The sequence below is a fragment of the Heloderma suspectum genome, chromosome 3 (genome assembly GCF_057233095.1).
Source record: "Heloderma suspectum isolate Gila_16-S chromosome 3, 16-S_ref, whole genome shotgun sequence".
Classification (NCBI taxonomy): Eukaryota; Metazoa; Chordata; class Lepidosauria; order Squamata; family Helodermatidae; genus Heloderma; species Heloderma suspectum.
This window is the reverse complement of record NC_139460.1, coordinates 123,310,873-123,330,024: the sequence shown is the minus strand read 5'-3', so window position 1 is coordinate 123,330,024 and position 19,152 is coordinate 123,310,873. Positions and strand designations below refer to the sequence as shown.

At 39.8% G+C, this 19,152-nt stretch overlaps 1 protein-coding gene across 10 annotated transcripts in view; it reads right to left on the bottom strand.

The window, feature by feature from the left end:
* Positions 1 to 529: 529 nt before the first annotated feature.
* UBE3A (ubiquitin protein ligase E3A) overlaps positions 530 to 19,152 on the bottom strand; it is a 50,526-nt gene continuing 31,903 nt past the window's right edge. For 9 of the 10 annotated variants that reach the window (XM_084844346.1, XM_084844347.1, XM_084844349.1 and 6 more), the window contains 9 exons: positions 17,867 to 18,177; positions 15,166 to 16,418; positions 8,722 to 8,866; positions 7,097 to 7,302; positions 5,189 to 5,353; positions 4,551 to 4,706; positions 4,386 to 4,459; positions 2,881 to 3,024; positions 530 to 2,581 (listed from right to left, as the gene is read on the bottom strand). In XM_084844346.1, the coding sequence (XP_084700472.1) occupies positions 2,461 to 2,581; positions 2,881 to 3,024; positions 4,386 to 4,459; positions 4,551 to 4,706; positions 5,189 to 5,353; positions 7,097 to 7,302; positions 8,722 to 8,866; positions 15,166 to 16,418; positions 17,867 to 18,177 (2,575 nt within the window). In that variant the 3' untranslated portion in view covers positions 530 to 2,460. Of the gene's footprint in view, positions 2,582 to 2,880; positions 3,025 to 4,385; positions 4,460 to 4,550; positions 4,707 to 5,188; positions 5,354 to 5,440; positions 5,680 to 7,096; positions 7,303 to 8,721; positions 8,867 to 15,165; positions 16,419 to 17,866; positions 18,178 to 19,152 lie in introns of those variants that run through there. The other variant, XM_084844355.1, reaches the window with a different exon arrangement.

The window sequence follows — 19,152 nt, the reverse complement described above, 5'->3', positions numbered from 1 at the left end:
CAGCTGTGTTGGTCATAAGAAAAACGCCAGAATCCATACAGTAATACCGTTATTTAGGCCAACTCAAAGATCACAAAAGATGTGCAAGCTTTTGAGATCTCCAGATCTTTTCATCAGGCAACATGTTACTAGAAGCAGGTTGACAGACTTCAATTTCATTGTCTGCAACCCCTCCTTCTCCTCCATATCATCTTAAGACGCTGACTGTGAACCCATCCTTACTACAACATCTAGTCAGTCTCTCCCCTCCCCCTACTCCCAACCCCAGCTGCTTTTTATAACATCTTGCTTGATGAAGCAATCTGGAGATCTTGCACATTTTTTGTGGTCTTTGAGCTAGCCTAATGAAGGTATTACACTATATGAACATTACTAGCAAGGTATTCTAGCCATTTCGTTCCATTTCTTGAGACTCCCTGTTTTAAAATTGTGCATGTCTCAAAATTATTAGCAAATAATCAAAGAAATTAAATACTTAGCATTTTTCTTCTCTCATCAGTAAGTAAAAATCCCACTAACTTCAAGAAACTTCTGAATGGTAAATGGTCTGTATTTTTTGCATTTTAATTCCCACTGACAGCATAGATTACATCTCTCTCCCCACAACCCCCCGCACCCCCCAGCATGTGTACATAAATCTGCCAATCTGAGGTTAACACTTCATGCATCTGATGAAGTGGAGAGTGTCCACGAAGCTTAAGCCAGAATAAATGTGTTAGTCTTTAAGGTTCCACAAGACTCTTTGTTGAATGGTAAAAGCTGTCGTTCAGTTTCAGTTGACTTGTTTAACAAGGCTTTATATTAATGTCATCATACAGAGTCATTTAAACCAAAGTTCCTCACCAAGAAATTCCAATGATATCTAGGATTAACATCAAACTAAGAAAAATCACTTTTCTTCTTTGTCACTGGACCATTGTGGAAAACATCACTGTTTTATTTTGCATTATAGTTACATAACAGTTGCCTGTTTCTATTACTAAAAAGAATTTAATAAAGTAATCCTGAAAGACATATTTCTCCTTCCAATGATTTCAAAATTTTGCCTTTTAAATTAAAGCCAATTTTGCACAAATCAAGCTGATTTGCTGTGTAGTAGTCAGGAACAGCAGTCACCAAGGCACAAGCTCAGTTCTGCACATCAGTTGTCACTTGCACTAAGAAGAGGTATGCCAATTACATTGTGTCAGTTAAAAATGTAGTCCCTTTGTTTTATATTGTAACAGCAGCAATCACCAGTGTGCAGGGACATCTGTAGAAAGGTGAGCGATCCTCTGATGTGCGGTACAGATTTACATTCCAAACCTATGGTATGTTATGTAAAAGACAGAAGTGACTGATGATTTGCTTTCTACACATACAGTGAATAGCTGGGAGCATTACAATGCAAACTTGTCCTTTAAATGTTTATTTCCTCTCTACTGCTGGATGAGGAGGAAAAAAGGCATCCCTTTGCTGCAGCACTGATCGTATGCCTTGATAAAAGAATAATTAATTAAAATAACTTGCAGGGAAGACTGGATTGTCTATTTAAAATGTCAACATAATAGGCAATTAAAATTTCATTTTAAGTGCACTTCACATGCTCTTGTTTATAGACCCAATGTTCTGATTTCTCCCACAACACATTTCACCCTACTCTAAATGCTGTTTGGCTGAAAATGCACTTTTCCCAGTAAACTTTTTTTTTAAAATAAGAAAAAGCCCAAACTAACTATGTTTACGCTTCCATACAGCTAGAAACTTTGCTAATTAAAAACACAGTATGCTACAAGACAAGACATGTGAAAAACAACATATATAGTGAAATGAGTTTCTTTTTAATTGTTGTGCTGTGACTAAAGAAAAGTTCTCAAGGCTGCAGTTTAACATTCCAAGTTCTCCCTTCCATCTTTATTGATTCGAAAGATTTTCCACAAATTTCTTTGGGGGCTAGAACAGCAGTCATTGCATCACACCATTTTGTTTTCCAAGACTTCAAGTTTCAAAAGCAAAACTGTTCAAAAAAGTACAGTTCCTGATTTTGATTCGATAACTGGGACAAAAATGTAGCACATACTTAAAGGTTACACAATCTACAAATGATGGCAATATTTTCCTTGGGAGAGTACAGTTTTGTTTTCTTGTAAATACTCAAAAAGGCTCAACTTCAAGCAGTAATAAACACAAGCAAAAGTGATTTAACCCTTTAAAATAAATATTCAGGAAAACCTCTCTGTACATACAAGTGAAAGAATATGTAACACTTTCACGCTAAAAGAAAATAATTTGTTCATAGAAGCAGCTGAAATCTGCTGTTCCAGCCCAATGTCCCCAAGTGAAGAAGGGAGGCACAAACACAGGTGACTACTGTAGCTCGCTATATCTTATGGCCTTTTGTGGGGGTTTATTTTATTTATTTAGTTTTGGACAGGGACCACCACCAATCTCTTTATCCCTTTTGTTATTTTATTTATTTCATTACAGCATGCCAAATCCTTTGGCATATGTGATGGCCTTCAACAATCTCTCCTTAAGTTTTTCTTTGCTGGAGTACTCCGGAAGCAAGAGGACATTAAAGCATGTGTGAGATGTAGGTAACCTATGGGAGGAAAGAGGAGAAAAGAATTAAATCCCGGGAGAGCAGACCAAAATGCACAAACCATAATTGTCCTTGAAAAATACCCTACTTTTCCATTAGTTCTGAGATTGGTTCCTTGAAACAAAATGTAAGCTTTACTTCATATTTTACTTCTCACCATTTAATGGACTATTTTATCAAAATAGTAACATTATTTGGAGTGGGTGGGGGGACTATTTCAGAAAGAGGCTAAAAACGTATTTGCTTAACTACAATTCCAACTTATTTCTTAAACAAAAAAATACAACAAAGGAAGTTACCTTTCTGTGTCTGGACCATTTTTGGCTATAATCATCTTTAGTTTTCCAAGTCCTCCTACTGGTGCCCTGTCTGTGCCTGTTGTAAACTGAAGGAATAATCTTTTTTGCTCATCTGTAAATGAATGGACTATTTCCCAAAATTCCCTGTTGAAGAGAAAATTAAATATAAAAAAGCTGTGCAGAGCAAGAACAATCAAGGGTACGGGTGCAAGGTATATCTCATACTGTCTATAGATGACCTGGATATGCTTTTTGTCATTTTCCCAAGAAGAAGCAAATACAAGCGAATGGTACCAAAACATTATTTTCTGTCACTTCAAATGCACCAACCCCAGATACATGCAGATGCTAGGGGCATATGGATGCTTCTGCACATATATTCCTAGCTGGATGAGGAACTGAGCACAGTTCCTAGCGCCTACAAAACTCTATCCAGCAGCAGGTAGCTGCATGCGCAGAGCCTTAGGCTGATCATTAGCAACAGTGAGAAACACAATGTTGGTCGCGCTAACAATTAAAACATGTGGATTTGCAACAAAATAGTATTCATGTGTCCAAAAAGCATAATGTACAACCAGTGGCCATGCAGCCCACAACCTTTTGTACTGTACAATTATGTCTGCTCAAAGATAAGGCATGAATTTATGCAAGGTACTAAACAAGATCACTTACTTGATGGCTAAGACTTTAATCCTGTGCACCGTCATTTGGGAACAAGTCATACTAAACAAAGTAGAACTTGCATCTAAACGTGTGTCTGTTATGACTGGACTATAACAGATTACCAGAATTTTTCAGACGTTTGAGGGAGCAAAGGGGGTGTCAAAGACCATTATGAGGGGAGCAAGTATTTAATCTATTATTTATTGGACTTTAATATACTGTGACTGAAAGCGGGGGAGCAGGAAATGTTTTGAGGAAGTCCTCTCTACCCCTCGGTACCCTTGGAGTCAACCTCATAACATGCCATTTCATCACCTATGTCCATCACATCAGATTTCCTGTTTTAAACATGGGGTGGATAAAAGAACAAGATATACAGGGTTAAATCCAGAACTTGTCATGACTACCTCAAGTCCCATTGATTCTGGAAACCTTTACATTCTTTCTCTCTCTCTCTCTGACCTGGTTTGCATGTAACAATGGGTTAATTATGTTTAACCCATAGTTAGTTGTGGCTGCACAGCAGCACACAAACATGCTGGTTCCCATGCGCTCATCTTTTCCACTTTCCTAAACAACCCAGGAATGCCCTATTCCTGGGTTATTATAGTTACATCTGAACCCAGAAATTCTGGGTTGTTTAGGGGTTGAACAACCCAGAGTTTACAGAACAAGCCCATGTGGCTCACATGGTTTGTTAACCATGGTTTGTTTGATCATGCAAACTGGGTCTCTCTCTCTTTTAAGACTGTCATATCTGCATCCTATTTGGCTATTCACAGCAGTTGTTCTGAGGTGCACAGTTTTCGACACCTACCCACAGAAAAGCTTAGATCCCATACCTAATAATAAGAGAGTCTCTGGTATAGCCGCCATCATATTCTGTAGTTTCTTCTAGGGCTTGAAAGTCTAGATTCTGTAAAAAGAAGTCATTGTATCATACCTCACACTTTACGATCAAGCAGCAAGAGCAATTTATTCTCTTCTGCACATTTGAGCTGCCTTACCCTACTTCCGCAAATAAGCAATTCAATCTCCTCAGGTCTAAATAAATATTTTAGAGGAGACTCGTTGGTTACCATGTGGAATCCTCTTCGAAAGGCTTTGAATTGCTTCTCCACTGATTTGTTGAGAATGTAGTCAGAATACAGATTGACAAATTCCTGTTCAATGAAAAGAAACAATGCCAGCTTTCTTAGTGGTCAAGTATGAACCACTGTCTCAAAGAGCAAGTAGCTACAGAAATGTCATGGGAAACCCTCCACCCCAAAATCGATTCTGTCTTTTTTCTGTTTAATAAGTAGATGTAATAAATGCAGATCTTTATAGAAGATTAACTTCACTCATTCCACAAAATCAAATAGTACTATTTGGAAGTGTGGGGGCAATACTTGTCAAGGTCATGAATAAATAGGATTCAAGTGGTTTGCAGTGATACTTCAGTGCCTTGAATGGCTCCTTGACCCTCACCACAGTTTGGTTGAATACATTTGTAAAACAATACAAATTACGCATGCTGAGATCTTGCAAATATGTGCTGAATTTGCACAATGCATACAGGTTGCAGAATTGATAATTAATATGCTGTTCTAGAATACTGCTCATGTAACCACTGTACAACATGAGGCATTCCCTATCAAATTACCTTTCTGTTTTCATTTGTAATAGGGATTTTATCTCCATTTTCCTTTAAATCGTGCATCATTGGATTACCAAAGAGATCTGTATGAGATATTTGGAAGGTTATCATCATATCATCTTCCACACTTCCCTCATACTGCAACAAGTCTCTTAAGCTCTGATAGAGAACCTAAAATGAAAGAGATTTCACAAGCCTTAAAAACCCAGCAACAAAGCTGATAATTACACAGTATGCGTGAACACTAAGGGCCAAACTACGTGCTCTCTCTCTCTCTCTCTGTCTCTCTCTCTCATACACTCACTCACCCCCACCCCTGTCCTGTAACAGTCAGATCTTTTAAAAATGAAAAGCAGCTACAGGAGGATGTATATTTCATCAGAGCAGCAGTGGGGTGGGTGGTGGGAGTGCTGTAATCCTTTCTTCAGTGATTGCTTCTGGAAATCACTCTTCATAAGCCGCTTCTCCACGTGTGGGGAAAAGATGCCTATTTTTCCCTGTAAGTAGAAATGGAATATGGGGAAGGCAATTCCGACTGAAAAAGTCCGGGGGGGGGGGGGGAAGGTTTAAAAACACTCATTCCACAGACTCCTACAGCTTTTAAAAATTCACACACATTGGGAGACTTCTATGCAATTACACTCGCAACATTTACTTGAGCCCAAATTGTCCAAATAAATGTTCAAGTTAAACAGACCTTTGTGACAAAGCTCTTCAGTAGGAGCAGAAGCTTCCCTTCTTTTAATATACATTATATGCATTCGATTTTCAAATATATTTAAGGAAACATTTGAACAAGATATAAGCTTTCTTTTAGTAAAATTTCACTGAAAACATTACAGGCATTTTTTCCCCACAATTGCATTGCTATTTTTCAGAAAGTTAGCTCTGAACCCTTTGTGATCTTCTCCCATAAAGCTCAGCTCTCAGTATAACTTAACACCACCTATAAATTTAAACATTTGAGCCTGACTAATTAGGTAAAGACACAAACAGGCTATGTGCTCCTGCCCCTCCCCTTCCACACATTTTTTTCCAATATTGACATAATACTGGTGTTAAGGCTAGAGGGCCCTCAACAAGCGCGGGGCTGTCTCTTTCAATGTTCTGACAGTGTGTTCTGGAGTATATTTACCAGGTGAACAAGCGCTACTCGATACTGGCATTTCTAAAATCTACATTAAGGCAGCAATCCTATTCAGATAGGTGGCCGCCTCCGAACTCAGAGGCGACCATCTATCCAATGCAGGGCAGGAGAAGCATGGAGGGGTTTGCTCCCTCTGCGCTTCTCCTGCCCTGCATTTTTGGCTAGACAGCTGAATGCTGCTGTCTAGCCACTGGAGGGCAGAGCAGGGGAGGAGGCTGCTGTATGACACATTGGATGTGTTGTACAGGCATTTCTGCCCTCCCCACCCAGGCCACCCTCTGGGTATACCCCTTTTGGCTGCTCTGCGCTCCTCTTGTAAGCATGGAGCACAAGGCTATTCTGGGAGGTCTGTTCTCTGGGAACTGACCTCAGAGCACAGGCTCCCAAGTTGGTTCCCGGAAAACCAGATATCCTATGGCTGTCTAGCCGCTGTCTAACGGCCATAGGATTGCTCACCAAGTTAACTTTCATAGGACTGAGAGCTGGTGCAGGTGAAGAGGCAAACAGCATGAGGTTGAAATCACCAGTTCAAAGATTGCCTCAGCCATGAACCAGTAGGCAAACCACTCTCTCACAGCCTCAGCCCTCATTATGATATTCAGACTATAATATGACTCCTCCTTTTATGGAGCTGTTGTCAGGATTACCAAGATAATGTATACTGAGCACTGAGAAAAGTGCTATATTGTCAACACATAAAATTAAATGAGAATTGAAATACAGGCTTCCAAACTGTAGGAAAATTGAAAAAGGAATATTGAACTTACAGGGTGAGAGTCTGCCAGATCACGGAAAGTTCCTTTTTTGCCCATTAGTTTCCTGTAGACAACCATTGGAAAATGGACATCCAGAATACAGTTATTGTAAATGGCTAGACCCAGTACAATTCCAATCAGTGTAAACTGTCCCTCAGTTTCAAAGGAGGATGGGTTAAACCAAAACAATTTTGTAGACTCATCGTAAGTGAACATTCCTATAAAAATGATTTTAAATGATTACTGATGTAATGGAAACTACAAAATAGTAAGATATTTTCTAATTATGAAAACTTCAGTTTAGAAATCCATCTGTTATTTAGTCATAGTTTCATTCACAGAAAAGCTTAGCACAATCAGTAGCTTCATTTGCATTTCATATAAAAGCCCCAATTAATACCACCACCATATTCCCTTAAAATCCATTTTAAATCAAGAGGGCTTCAAATAAATAGTGATTTGTTGTATTGGCAAGGCTCTGCTTCAAAGAGTTGAGAATCCTATCAACAATCACATAAGGCTCTTGCATGCATCTTAAAGGCACTCTACATTCAGAAAAGTCGCACAGTATAACTCTCCTGGAACTTTTCTACACCTGCAGAAACCATGCTGGAAGGGAGTGTGAAGGGAAACTGCATGCTTGAATATTCCATGTCAAAAACTGAGTGCGCAAGAAAAATACTTCAGACAGACAACTACTCTAGGGCTAGAGCTAGCTTTCTATGTGCAAGGAATTTCTGATGGAGGGGAGCATTCAAACCTAATCATGGCTTGCTTGCTAAAGTGGCGTAGAGTCCTAGAAGTGCTATTATCATGTGATTTTGCTGAACTACCACAAGATTGTGTTGATGGGTGGGGATCACAAAAGCTAGGAGTAAAAAACAAAGAAGAACAAAACAAAAACTACTGAATTGACAGAATTAAGGAAACTTTCCTGAGGTATATAAATTAGTAGTTTCAGTCTTGCTTGTTAGCTATCTTATCAACTACTGTCAGGGTGGAAACTGAGCCCAGAGAGCTTCAGAGCAGTTCAGATTCTGAGGAGGAACAGAAATCCATGGGAGAGGGGCCAGCTCATCCCTCACAGGTTCAGCACCTGGCAGAGATTCCTCCTGCCAGCATTCCTAAGATAGTGACCCTGGCAGTGAGGGAGCGTGAGAGGGGGGCTTCTTAGACGCTCAACGCAGACGCAAAGAGCGACGAGTGATGGAGGGTGCGGAAAGGAGGCGTAGCGTCCACTTGGCGCGCAAGCAATGGCCGCCTCCCATGGACCCAAGGGAAAGTGGGAGGATCTCTCCCTAGCCCATAAGTTCTGGGTCTTCAAGTGACTCTCTTTCAAATGGGGATCAACTGCCTACTTGAAGCTTAGGCCACTCTGCTGTTCCTTGCTTTAGTCACTAGTGATTAGCATCTGAAAGAGTCATTAAGTTGTAAAAGGATTAAAGCTTTGAAAAGAAATCCTTTAGTCTGTGTCTTGAGCTGGCTATTGGAATCTCCTGAGAGAGGCCGCCAAGGCGCTCCTGACAACTACACAGTTTGGGACCAAGAAAGCCAGGTTCCCTCAGGATTCTGTTAGAGGACAGAACACTCAAACAAACAGACATACAAACCATCTGCACAGAAAGATAATTACATACCAATATCTGGGTTGAAGATTTCCTCCACAACTAGCTGAAAAAATTCTTTGGAAACTCCTCCTTCATCAACTCCTTGTTCTCCTTCGAATTCCACATACAACTGCTTTTTCAAATCTGCTGGATTTTCCATGGCAATCATTTCTAACTATTGGATGAGAAACAAAATAGTCCTTTAGTGTTATCTATTTTATAAATCATCACACACTAGATATAAAGAGCTTAACAAAACTGAAAACCAGCGTTTTACATTACAAAAGTATTTTAATGGGCATATTAAGAATACTGAGATTCAGGACAAAAGAAGTCGCTTGTTAAAACTGATTCAAGGGGAACAGTCAAAATGAATACCTGTCATAGAAATATTTATACTCAGAGAGAGAGAACAGCAGGGGACATAATGAGGTTCACAGTGATGGCATAGACAAGGCAACCCACTTTTAACCAAGAAAAGAGGGGGTGACATTAGCTGGGGCTGAAATCGATGGGCGAGAATCTTGTGGATGGGTAAAGATTTGTGAAGCTGGGATGGAGAAAGCATAGGAAGGAGGCAATAGGATTCACAAGATGCTCTAGATACTGCTCTAAGGGGTGGGGACCAAGTGGATTTTCCTCTAGCTGCTACTTCCAGAATTTTCACTTTGGGCTCAGATGTCGAGAGGATGCAGCCATCCACAACTATTTCTAACCTTCCTGCAGCAGTGTCACAGACCTTGCACCATCCTTGCAGGTTTCACCTATCTCCTCCTCCTCACTCCCTGCACCACCTCATGGCACAGAACAATTTTAAAACTTAAGTTGCAACATAAAAATAACCTACAGGATCTTGGAGAACATCTTAGCAGTTAACCTTTTGCAGCAGCCTTATTAGGGGACTTGGAAAATAGGCACAGAGGGCTGCATCTAGTGCTGGTCCTATTTGCTGTGGACCCATTGAAATGTATGGGTCAAGATAGTCATGGCGAACTTAAGTCCCTGCAATTCAATGGGACTACTCTAAACAGAACACTGGAGAGAACCCAGAACTCAACAGTTCATCAGAAGCCATGACTTAGGCGAAGTATCTAGTAACTATTTAAAACCCAATAGAACTCTTGAATGTATGTGTAGACCACAAGTTTGCTGGCTTTTTTTAGCTGCTCTGTTGCACAATGTGGGCCTAGTTAAGCTCAGCATGAAGACATTGACTGGTTCGGACGATCATGGAAGGAAAATAAGCCACTGTGGCTTGTGTTGCCTCCCTGAAAGTGCTGGTTGCAAGCTGCCTAATTAACAAAATTACTCTCGCTGGGCACGGGCTACCATGAAGTCTGGACCTGGTGGGGCTTGGGTGGTTTACAAACCACCTTGAAATCTATGGCTCATTCTCTAGTTTCAGGTTGGTTTGTAAACTACTCCAGCCATCCATCCTTGCTGCGTTCAGACATCATGGCGTGCCTGGCAAGGGAAACTATGCTAATAATTGTCCATCCATGATCATGCGAACCTGCCCACTGATACATCTATGAAATGGGAATTTTCTGCCTTCACCAACATTCTGGGGCTGAGGATCTGGCCAGAACATGCATTGTAGAAGCCATAATAGGCAGAGGTAGGTCCAGAAATCTGTGAGGTGTGTGTACAAGGAGGAAATCACTAAGGCTGGTCTGTAGCCTGACTGAAGGAGGCTGTAAACGTCACACGCACAGAAAGGTGGGATGGCAGTATAGTCTTTCAACATGGAGTTTAGCAGATGTCTGAAAGCGTGCACAGAAAAAAGCCACAAAAATAGAGAATGTGCACGTGTCACAGTCAACATTCCAGAGAGTACACTCAAGACTAAATAAGAGATCACAATGGACTGCAGCAGTGACACATTGAGGCTGAGAAGCAGCCAGTCATTCCAGGGTAGCATTTATACAAGTAAGAAGTAGACTTGCTCATCCCTTCACAGTGAATGAGCACAAACTTCCTCTCATCTCCATGGTGAGGACACACACATGCACAACCTCTATCATGATGAAAGAACAGATGTTCCATAGACACAAGGTTCAAATTGATCTCCAGTAAACACCAGTAAGACAGCTAAGCAGATGCATCTACTCAAGGAAATACGTATGTCATACACCATATTTCTGGAGTTTATACGAGCACCTGGGGCTCTACTGTTGGGAACTATTGCAATAGCACTGGGGCCACACTGGGAAGATGGGGGCATCAGACTGGTGCAGATGCAGGCTTGAAGCCGTTTAATACCTATAGCCAGAGAACCACAGAGCCACCCCCCCCCTCCATCTTGACATGCTTCGCTAAGAAGGCTCAAGCAAACAGAGGTAAAAAGAGATGGAAACTGAAGGGAGATACCTTTGTCCTTTTTTTTCTTTAAAGGAAGGAAAGCGATAAAAAGATACCCCCCACCTCCAGTGAATTTTGAGGTAAACTATTTTTCAAGGAACTGTTATGAGGAGAAATTTTCTGAAGCTCAGGAGAAAGCTTTGTATTGTGCTGTTCAAGTGGCGGTACAAAAGAAACTGGCCTCTGCCTGTGAACCATGCAGGGGACTGGGTTTCTCAGGGGTTGCAGGCTCTTTTGCTGTTCTGTGCCAGCTCAGATCCCACAAATGAGATTCCACAGAGACAACAAAGAACAGTACTAACTTTCATGGCAGCCCCAAGAAGAAAACTTAAGACATGACATGTATAAGCAAAAGTAGGATAAAGTTTTACTTTTATATTACAGGAAGATCTCATTTAAATCAGGTACCAGGAACACAGTAATTAAATCAAAGACTAAGAATATGATAGGGGCAATTAAATACAAAGAGGTGATAAATACTAGATTTGCTTTAGTCATTTTTACAAGACTTAAGAGTTTTGTGGAGTGCAAATCAAGCAGTTAGGCAAAATGTTTCAGGCAGACAATATAATCTATATGTTTTAAGTTAGGAGTGGGCAACTTGTGGCCCTCCAGATATTTTGGTGTATAACTCCCATGCTCCCTCACACCTGGCTATGCTGATTAGGGTTGATGGAAGTTGTAGGCCAAAACATCTGGAGGGCCACAAATTGCCTTCTCTTGTACTAAGTGAAAATCTATCCCCTATCCCACCTCACACATGCATTTTATTTTACTAACCTATTCAATCTATAAAATTTAGAGAAAGATTACTTCTCGAGGAAGTTACAAGGTTGTAGAATTCAACAAAACTAGATATTCCTTAATTATACATGAAGCCACATTGGCAAATGGAAATGAGTCTGACCACAAGTGCATAAGCATTAACGTTTATAAGAATGCTTTATCAGCGTTCAGAGCAATAAGGCAGTTGCATAACCAGAAAAGGTAATTGTTTAAGAATGTATATTTGACACCATAAGGTACACAATATATACTTGACCATTTAACTGCAGCAAAAGTGTTACATATGAAAGGGAACCTAACAAAAGGCAGCTAAAAACCAAGACAGAGTAAACATTTATTTTCAGAACAGGAATAGAATTTTTGATAGTGTATTTCCAACTTCACTGCTGAGCAATTAAATATTGAGAACAGTACGTCAGACATCTTCTAGTGTACTACAGAATACAGCATAGCCAAACTAAACTGACACTTTCAACAAAACAGTCTTAAAACTAGATTTTATAGAACACAATGCTCAATTTTATTTGCACACTAAAATTGAAAACCTTTCATAAGAGTTTGGAACATCATCAACTCAAATTTAGGGTTTGCAAGAATTGAATATTAGCTGTGTTCCAGACATACGATTTTCTGATTCAGCTACAAAAGCTCCTAAATTTGGGGAAAATAATCCATGGCTATTCTTTCAGCCACCAACAGAGTTATCATGTAGCATCTCCTACCAATATTTCTTGAATTCAAACACGAATGGAGGGCCAAACTACCACACTCATAGGAACATATGTAATTGAGAGACTGTCCACTTCAAATGAAATAGAAGTGAAATACAATAAATTTAAAATCTACACTTCTAGATCACTACAAAGAGCCAGTGTGGTGTAGTGGTAAGAGTGTTGGACTGGGAGCTGGGAGATCCGGGTTCTAGTCCCCACTCAGCCATGGAAGCTCACTGGGTGACTTTGGGCCAGTCACAGACTCTCAGCCCAACCTACCTCACAGGGTTGTTGTTGTGAGGATAAAATGGAGAGGAGGGGGATAATGTAAGCTGCCTTGGGTTCCTTGCAAGAGGAAAAAAGGCGGGATATAAATGCAATAATAAGTAATAAATAGATTCAACTTGCTCACACATGTGGAAAGTTACCATTTCGGGCAGAACCAGAATTTTTCTCTCTTTACCTCAGGAGCTGACTTCTTCAACTTCTCAGTTAGGATTTTACTGACAACACCAGAGTTTGCAATCCATCCTGCACAGGGTTGATTTAATTTAAATCAAATTGATTTAAATCATGATTCAAATTGCTTCTCTGAAGGTCTCAATTTTAATGATTTAAAGCACAGTTTAGATCACTGCTGAAGGAGATTCTATTTAATCAACATTTTTAGAAGAAGTACATTATGGATTAATATAACCTTAATACATATTCAGAGATGTATCATTACAAAGTAGGTACACAACGGAGGATACATGCAGGAGACATTTCCTCGGGAGTCAGGACTGCATGAATCTGTTCTGTTCACTTTTGGTTTTATTTTCTATCCCTTGCATTTATATTCAGACTCCTCCTCCTTGTTCAAATCTACTCCATCTGCCCAAATTCTCTATTCATTGACCTTCTCTAACTTTGCACTTAGAGAGAAGCAAGGCCGAGAGACAGAGAACAAGAGTTCATGCACTTCTGTACACTACCTGCAGTGCAGAATAGGACTGATCAGGTTATCTCCCATCTTCATAAACTGCTGTTAACATAATTTGTTTTAAGGAAATTTCAAAATCTGATTTAAATTAAAAAATCCAATTTAAATTTTTAAAAATCCATTAAAAAATCTTTGATGTTTATCAAGCCTGATTCTGCACCCTTACACTATGAAACTTGATCAAATTAAGTTTTCACCTCTGTATAAATAATAATGTAAATCAAGCTTAACCTAGTTATGAACCAATTAAATAAAGTCAGGTCAAATGAATATAATTACAACACAACATGGATGCAACTGTATATTGTGCATACATATAAGATACTAGTATCACTACTGGAATTTCTGTGAAAGACTCTTTAACCAAGGTGAAACACACGCCTAAGCAGATTAATTTTATAGCTCCTTCCCCTATCTGGCACTACTCATTTTCCCTAACATAGAGCAGGGAAACTGCTTATTAAATGATGAAATAGCATGACACAACGAACCAGGTTTTCTGTTCCTCAGACTGAACTCCAGAAGTCACTGTTGGACAGTTACTGAAAAACAAGTCACTAAGCTTTGGTATACAACAGATGTCAAAAGTTCAGTGCTGTATGCATTTCCCAGATGTCAAGCTGAGTTTACTCGAAAGGTGTGTGCTGACAACATTAGGTTCTCTTACTACAGTCTGAAGACACAAATGCTATCATGTACATCAGCTGTTTGAAACTTAAGCCATATTAAACATGACTTGGGAGCTTCTTAATGGTTTCTTGAACTGTAGGTTAAGCTCTAAATAGCCAAAATAAGAGGGGAAAACCCTTGCAATTAAAGATTTAGAGTTTTACAGTAGGATACACTTTCCCCTCTATAAGTGTATGGATGTAATGGAGGTGGTAGAAACTGTCTGTGGGAATGAACAACTAACAATCAATCCAATGGGTGGTGGTGGGGGGGTGAATGACCAAAATATGGCTATAATGAGAAGTTATAGAGAGGGCTTACTTATAATGAGGGGATAGTGTTCTCCATTTTGTTTTCTTACTCTTTATATACCATTAACTATTTTATGTGGCAATTGTCCATGAGCATTCTATGATTATAGTGAGGCTATAATATTAGCAGTTAATCAAACATTCCCACTGTATACAGCCCAAACACATAGAGGAAATAAAACTAACAATTTTCCCCCATTTGCCTCAACAGGCAGTGCAATTCTTACATCAGTGAACTTCCAGAAATCAAATATCTTTTTGAAAGGTCACCTTTAGACTAAGTGTACAAACTCAAAATATTATAGAAACATTTGTGCATAGATTAAAATTCTTAGTGAACTGCTCTGATTTTAGCAAAGAAAAGTCATATGCAAATGTTTTGTATAGGTTTGAAAGTGGTTTTCAAAAGAATAATTAGAGAAACCATATACAGTAGGAGGACTTATTGGAGCAGAGGGCCAATTATTCACAAATTAGAGTAGAGAGACCCAAAGTGGCAGCAATCTCAGTACTTGTAATAATTCTATCAGATACATATCATCTTGAATAAACCCAGGAGACCTAAGTGACCATGTAGTAACGTACTGGTTTCCAGCAATTTTTTTCTGCAGTGGATAGTCAAGCAGTTTTTTAACACTGTTATGCCACTTACCCGGACAAGTGCGTCATCTATGATGTGATCACGTCTGACTTTGAGTCGCAAATATGGATTTAACTGCTGTCCTTGAACTAAACTGTAGAGTACAGTAATACGACGTTCACTGTACATACGGATTCTGTTGTCATAATACAATCCCAAGTTCTTGGTAACAGCATTTAATATAAAAGGGCATGTCATAAAGGAGAATTTGTTTTCTGTTTCTACCTTGAAGAATGTATAATCTTTGTCCATTTCTAGAACATCATTCAGTGGTTCATTGATAAACTCTTCAAAGGGGATAAGTGGTTTTCGGCAATCTATAGTTTTTACACCAAGTTCAGTTTCCAGTGGGTCTACCCGAGGCCCTTTTTTATTTCTTCTTTCTTCGCCCAGCAGTTCTTGGAGGGTTAACTCACTGGATTCTGGGATTGGCTCTTCATCCTCCTCTTCATTGTGATCTGTGTCCACATCTCCTCCCACTACATTTGCATAGTAAACCATTTTTAAGCACTTTGAAGCAGCAACAATGGCATCATCATCGTTCACTAAGTTACGACTGTTGAATTCATTGCTTATGACTTTGTAGGTTATAAGCTGCTGAAATGTTTCCATCATTCGTCGAATCTGGTCTGCGCTGTACTTCGACCACAATCTGACCAGCTTTGCTTGAGCTGCAAGGGGTAGCTTACTCATTGCTTTGCAAAACAATGGCAGTGCCATTTCCAGGTACTCAGGACTATGAAGGTTACCATTTTCCATAACAATAATAAACAAGTTGAGATAGTTAGGATCTCGAGAGTACACATTATGGTAAGTCAAGTCACATTCCACATTGGGTGACAAGTACACAAGTGCATTTAAAAAGGCAGTTTCTATTTTTTCATTAGAAAGTAATCTATTGTAGACCCGTCTGACTGCATCAATGTCTACCGACACTTCATCTGGGCCTAATTTTTGTAGGTTGTTATCCCCCTGTGCGTTATCACCCATTCTTGATGATGATGATGATGGCGCAACCAAATCTTCTTCCATGGCAGAAGAACATGCAGCCTTTTCCTTTTCATCCTCATCCTTATCTTCATCCTTTCCTTGAAGAGACTTCAATTCTTCCTTAGTATGCTGCTTGGCTTTCCGAAAACTCTGTACCAATGCTTCGGCACTAGAAAATATTCTCCCAATGACACGGATTAAAGGAGAATAGTCCTCTTTTTCTCGACATAGTTCAAGAATTTCATACACCTTTTCTTCCGTTAAGAAAGTCACATCTAGAAATGTAAAAACAAAACCAGAACAAACTTCTTGATTTTAGGTTAAATACATCTACTAAAGAAGGTATTAAAAGTACCATTATTTACCATCTCCAGCTGGCATACAGCTTTTGCACTTCACCATGACTGAAATCAGAGACAAGGATTCAAGAGCTCCTGCAGCAGCAAACAGAAGCAGGCTAAAGAAACGTGACAACATGCTACTGCTGCTGTCAGTCTGGGCTCAGTCTCCTCTTCTCTTCTCTTCTCTTCTCTTCCAAAGACAGAAGGATATTGCTGACACGCAGACAGGAGAAGGAGGGAGCAGGAGAGAGGGACCACAAAGGCAGCAGCCACAAGAAGCCATAGTGGCTTTATGGCTGGCTTGCTAGGTAAAACTGGGACACTTCAAGATCAGTCTGGGTAGTATACCTCTCTCTCTCTCTCCCTCTCCCACAGTCGACAAAGCAGCCAGAGTGCTCATCTACATTTCTTTACCTGGAAAAAACACAGTGGAATACTGTGGCAGCTACATGTATCAACTTAGGGATAAACTAGATGTGACCTTAAGCATGCAATTCAAAAAATGTGCTTAGTGGTGTCACATAACTTTGTTTACAAAAAGCAGCTGTGCAGGACTCCTGATTGGGGCCACAATATAGGGGAGGAAGTTTAACCCTTCCCCCGTGCCATTTTCCTACCCCCCACCCCATCCTTCCTAACCTATTTGGCCTAATTTAAATAAAATTAAAATCAGGGCAAATATCAAGCAGAGATGGGGGTGGGAAGATGGCATGGGGTAGTGGTGGTAGAGAAAAGTTAACTCCTTCCACCTGTAGTCCTAGTCTAGATTGAGACCTTGTGTGGCTTTTTGTAAACAGAGATGTAGCCAGCCTAAATTTAAAATAATGTGTAATTTGACCCTTGTGTCAGAAAATGGAATTACACTCTTAGATGCTGGTAGGGACTATGGTGGGTAATCTGTGAGCATTTTTAAACAACTTTCTATGACTGAGCAAGCATGTTCTAATTAAAAGGCTTTGCAAAATCAACTGTGATGATGCCAACAGTATTACAACTGTCACAGGAGAAAGAACCATTTGACATGAAGACAAGGCCGTGCATCTTAGCCTGCTGTTTTGCAATCTTCTGCCAGAATTCAGATTACCAATTTTGAACAAAGGAGCAAGTATCTGACCCTAACCTGTCATATAAGGCCTTGATTTTTTTTCTACACTACCTGTCAAATGGCACTAGTCACTATACAAGGACAGCAAGATTGTTGTTTGTTACTCTTCGAAATATAGCCATGATTTGTAATATCCAGTTTCCAAACATCGTAACAGGTGAGCAAGATGGCAAATTCATTACTATAACAGTTGCTCTGTTATAAGATAAATGCAGACAGAACTCTAAAAGTTTCTAAACAATATTGCACTATTGCTGGAAATCCTGTAATGCCTTACCTTTAAAGTCATCTCTTGGGCCTTGCATTTCCTTCTTGTTCATTTTTCTGTCAGTGCAGGAGTTGTTATGGGCACCCTTGGAATTGTTTTCTAAATAAGCTGAGCTTGTTCCTTTCTTGGAGGGATGAGGATCACAGAGTTTTGCATTAATCTTATAAAGCTCGAGGGCTTTAATGGCTGCTGCATTATTATCCATACGGAGAAAAGATGGACAGGAAGCACAAAACTCATTCGTGCAGGCTTCATTTCCACAGCCCTCAGTTAACTGATGGTAGTAGCGTTCTATTAGATGCTTTGCAGCTGCTCGCTTCCTGTACCAAACATTCGAACAGTGAGCACAAGGATTAGTATGGCTTTTATATACAAGCTCGTTCAAATGATCAGCAAAGCACAGATTAGTGAGGCTCTGAAGTAATCTCTCTCAATTTAAGAGATATTAGGCATTAAGCGATCCTGAAATATAAGATGCGCCAATCAAATTAAAAAAAAATCCAATGCACAATTTAGTTTGTAAATGTGTAAACTGGTCTTCCAGTTATTTTATGTATAATATCTAAGAAATCGGTATTATGGCCCTTGAGCAAGAGTCTGCCCAAATTCATGTCAGTCCTGAAGATTTTAAGCAATGGAATTTAAAGTGCATAACTAGGAAAGGGTCACATCCAAGACTTGCAGCAGTTTGGTACAAACATAAGTCATTCAGTTATTAGGCATACTAAGCTTTTATGCTAAATCTAAGTCCTATTCTTTTTTAATGCACTGCGTTAGATCCAGAGTTGCAAAGAGCACATCACCATGAACTGCACATCCCTCTGGGTGGAATGGGGAGGGGAGAAGAGGGAATTTTTGCTGATTTCCTCTCCTACATGCAATTCCCTATGACCCAAAAAATCTGCTCTGGAGGGTTGGGAGACCTTCTAGAACAGTACGGAAGGGGGCACTGGGGCTGAGGGAGAAGAGGGAATTGGCAAAAATTTTCACCTGTGGAGAAGTGGAAAGCCTCTGCTGAATCTGACTCACTTCCACAAACAGAATGAGCCCTTCCACTCGTCGAACAGTAGGCCTGGATCCAACACATTATACTCAGATGCACAATAAATATGTCAAATTCTAGCATGTTTATATGACTATAAAATGAAATAGTTTAAAACAGGGGGATAGAGATGTAAAATTTCCAGAAATTCTGATGCCATGGGGAAAAAAGTCTTTTTTCCCATTTCCTCCCCAGAAAAAAAATGGAAATGTTGGGAAAAATTGAAAAGTAAGCAGTACTTATTTTTTTAGTG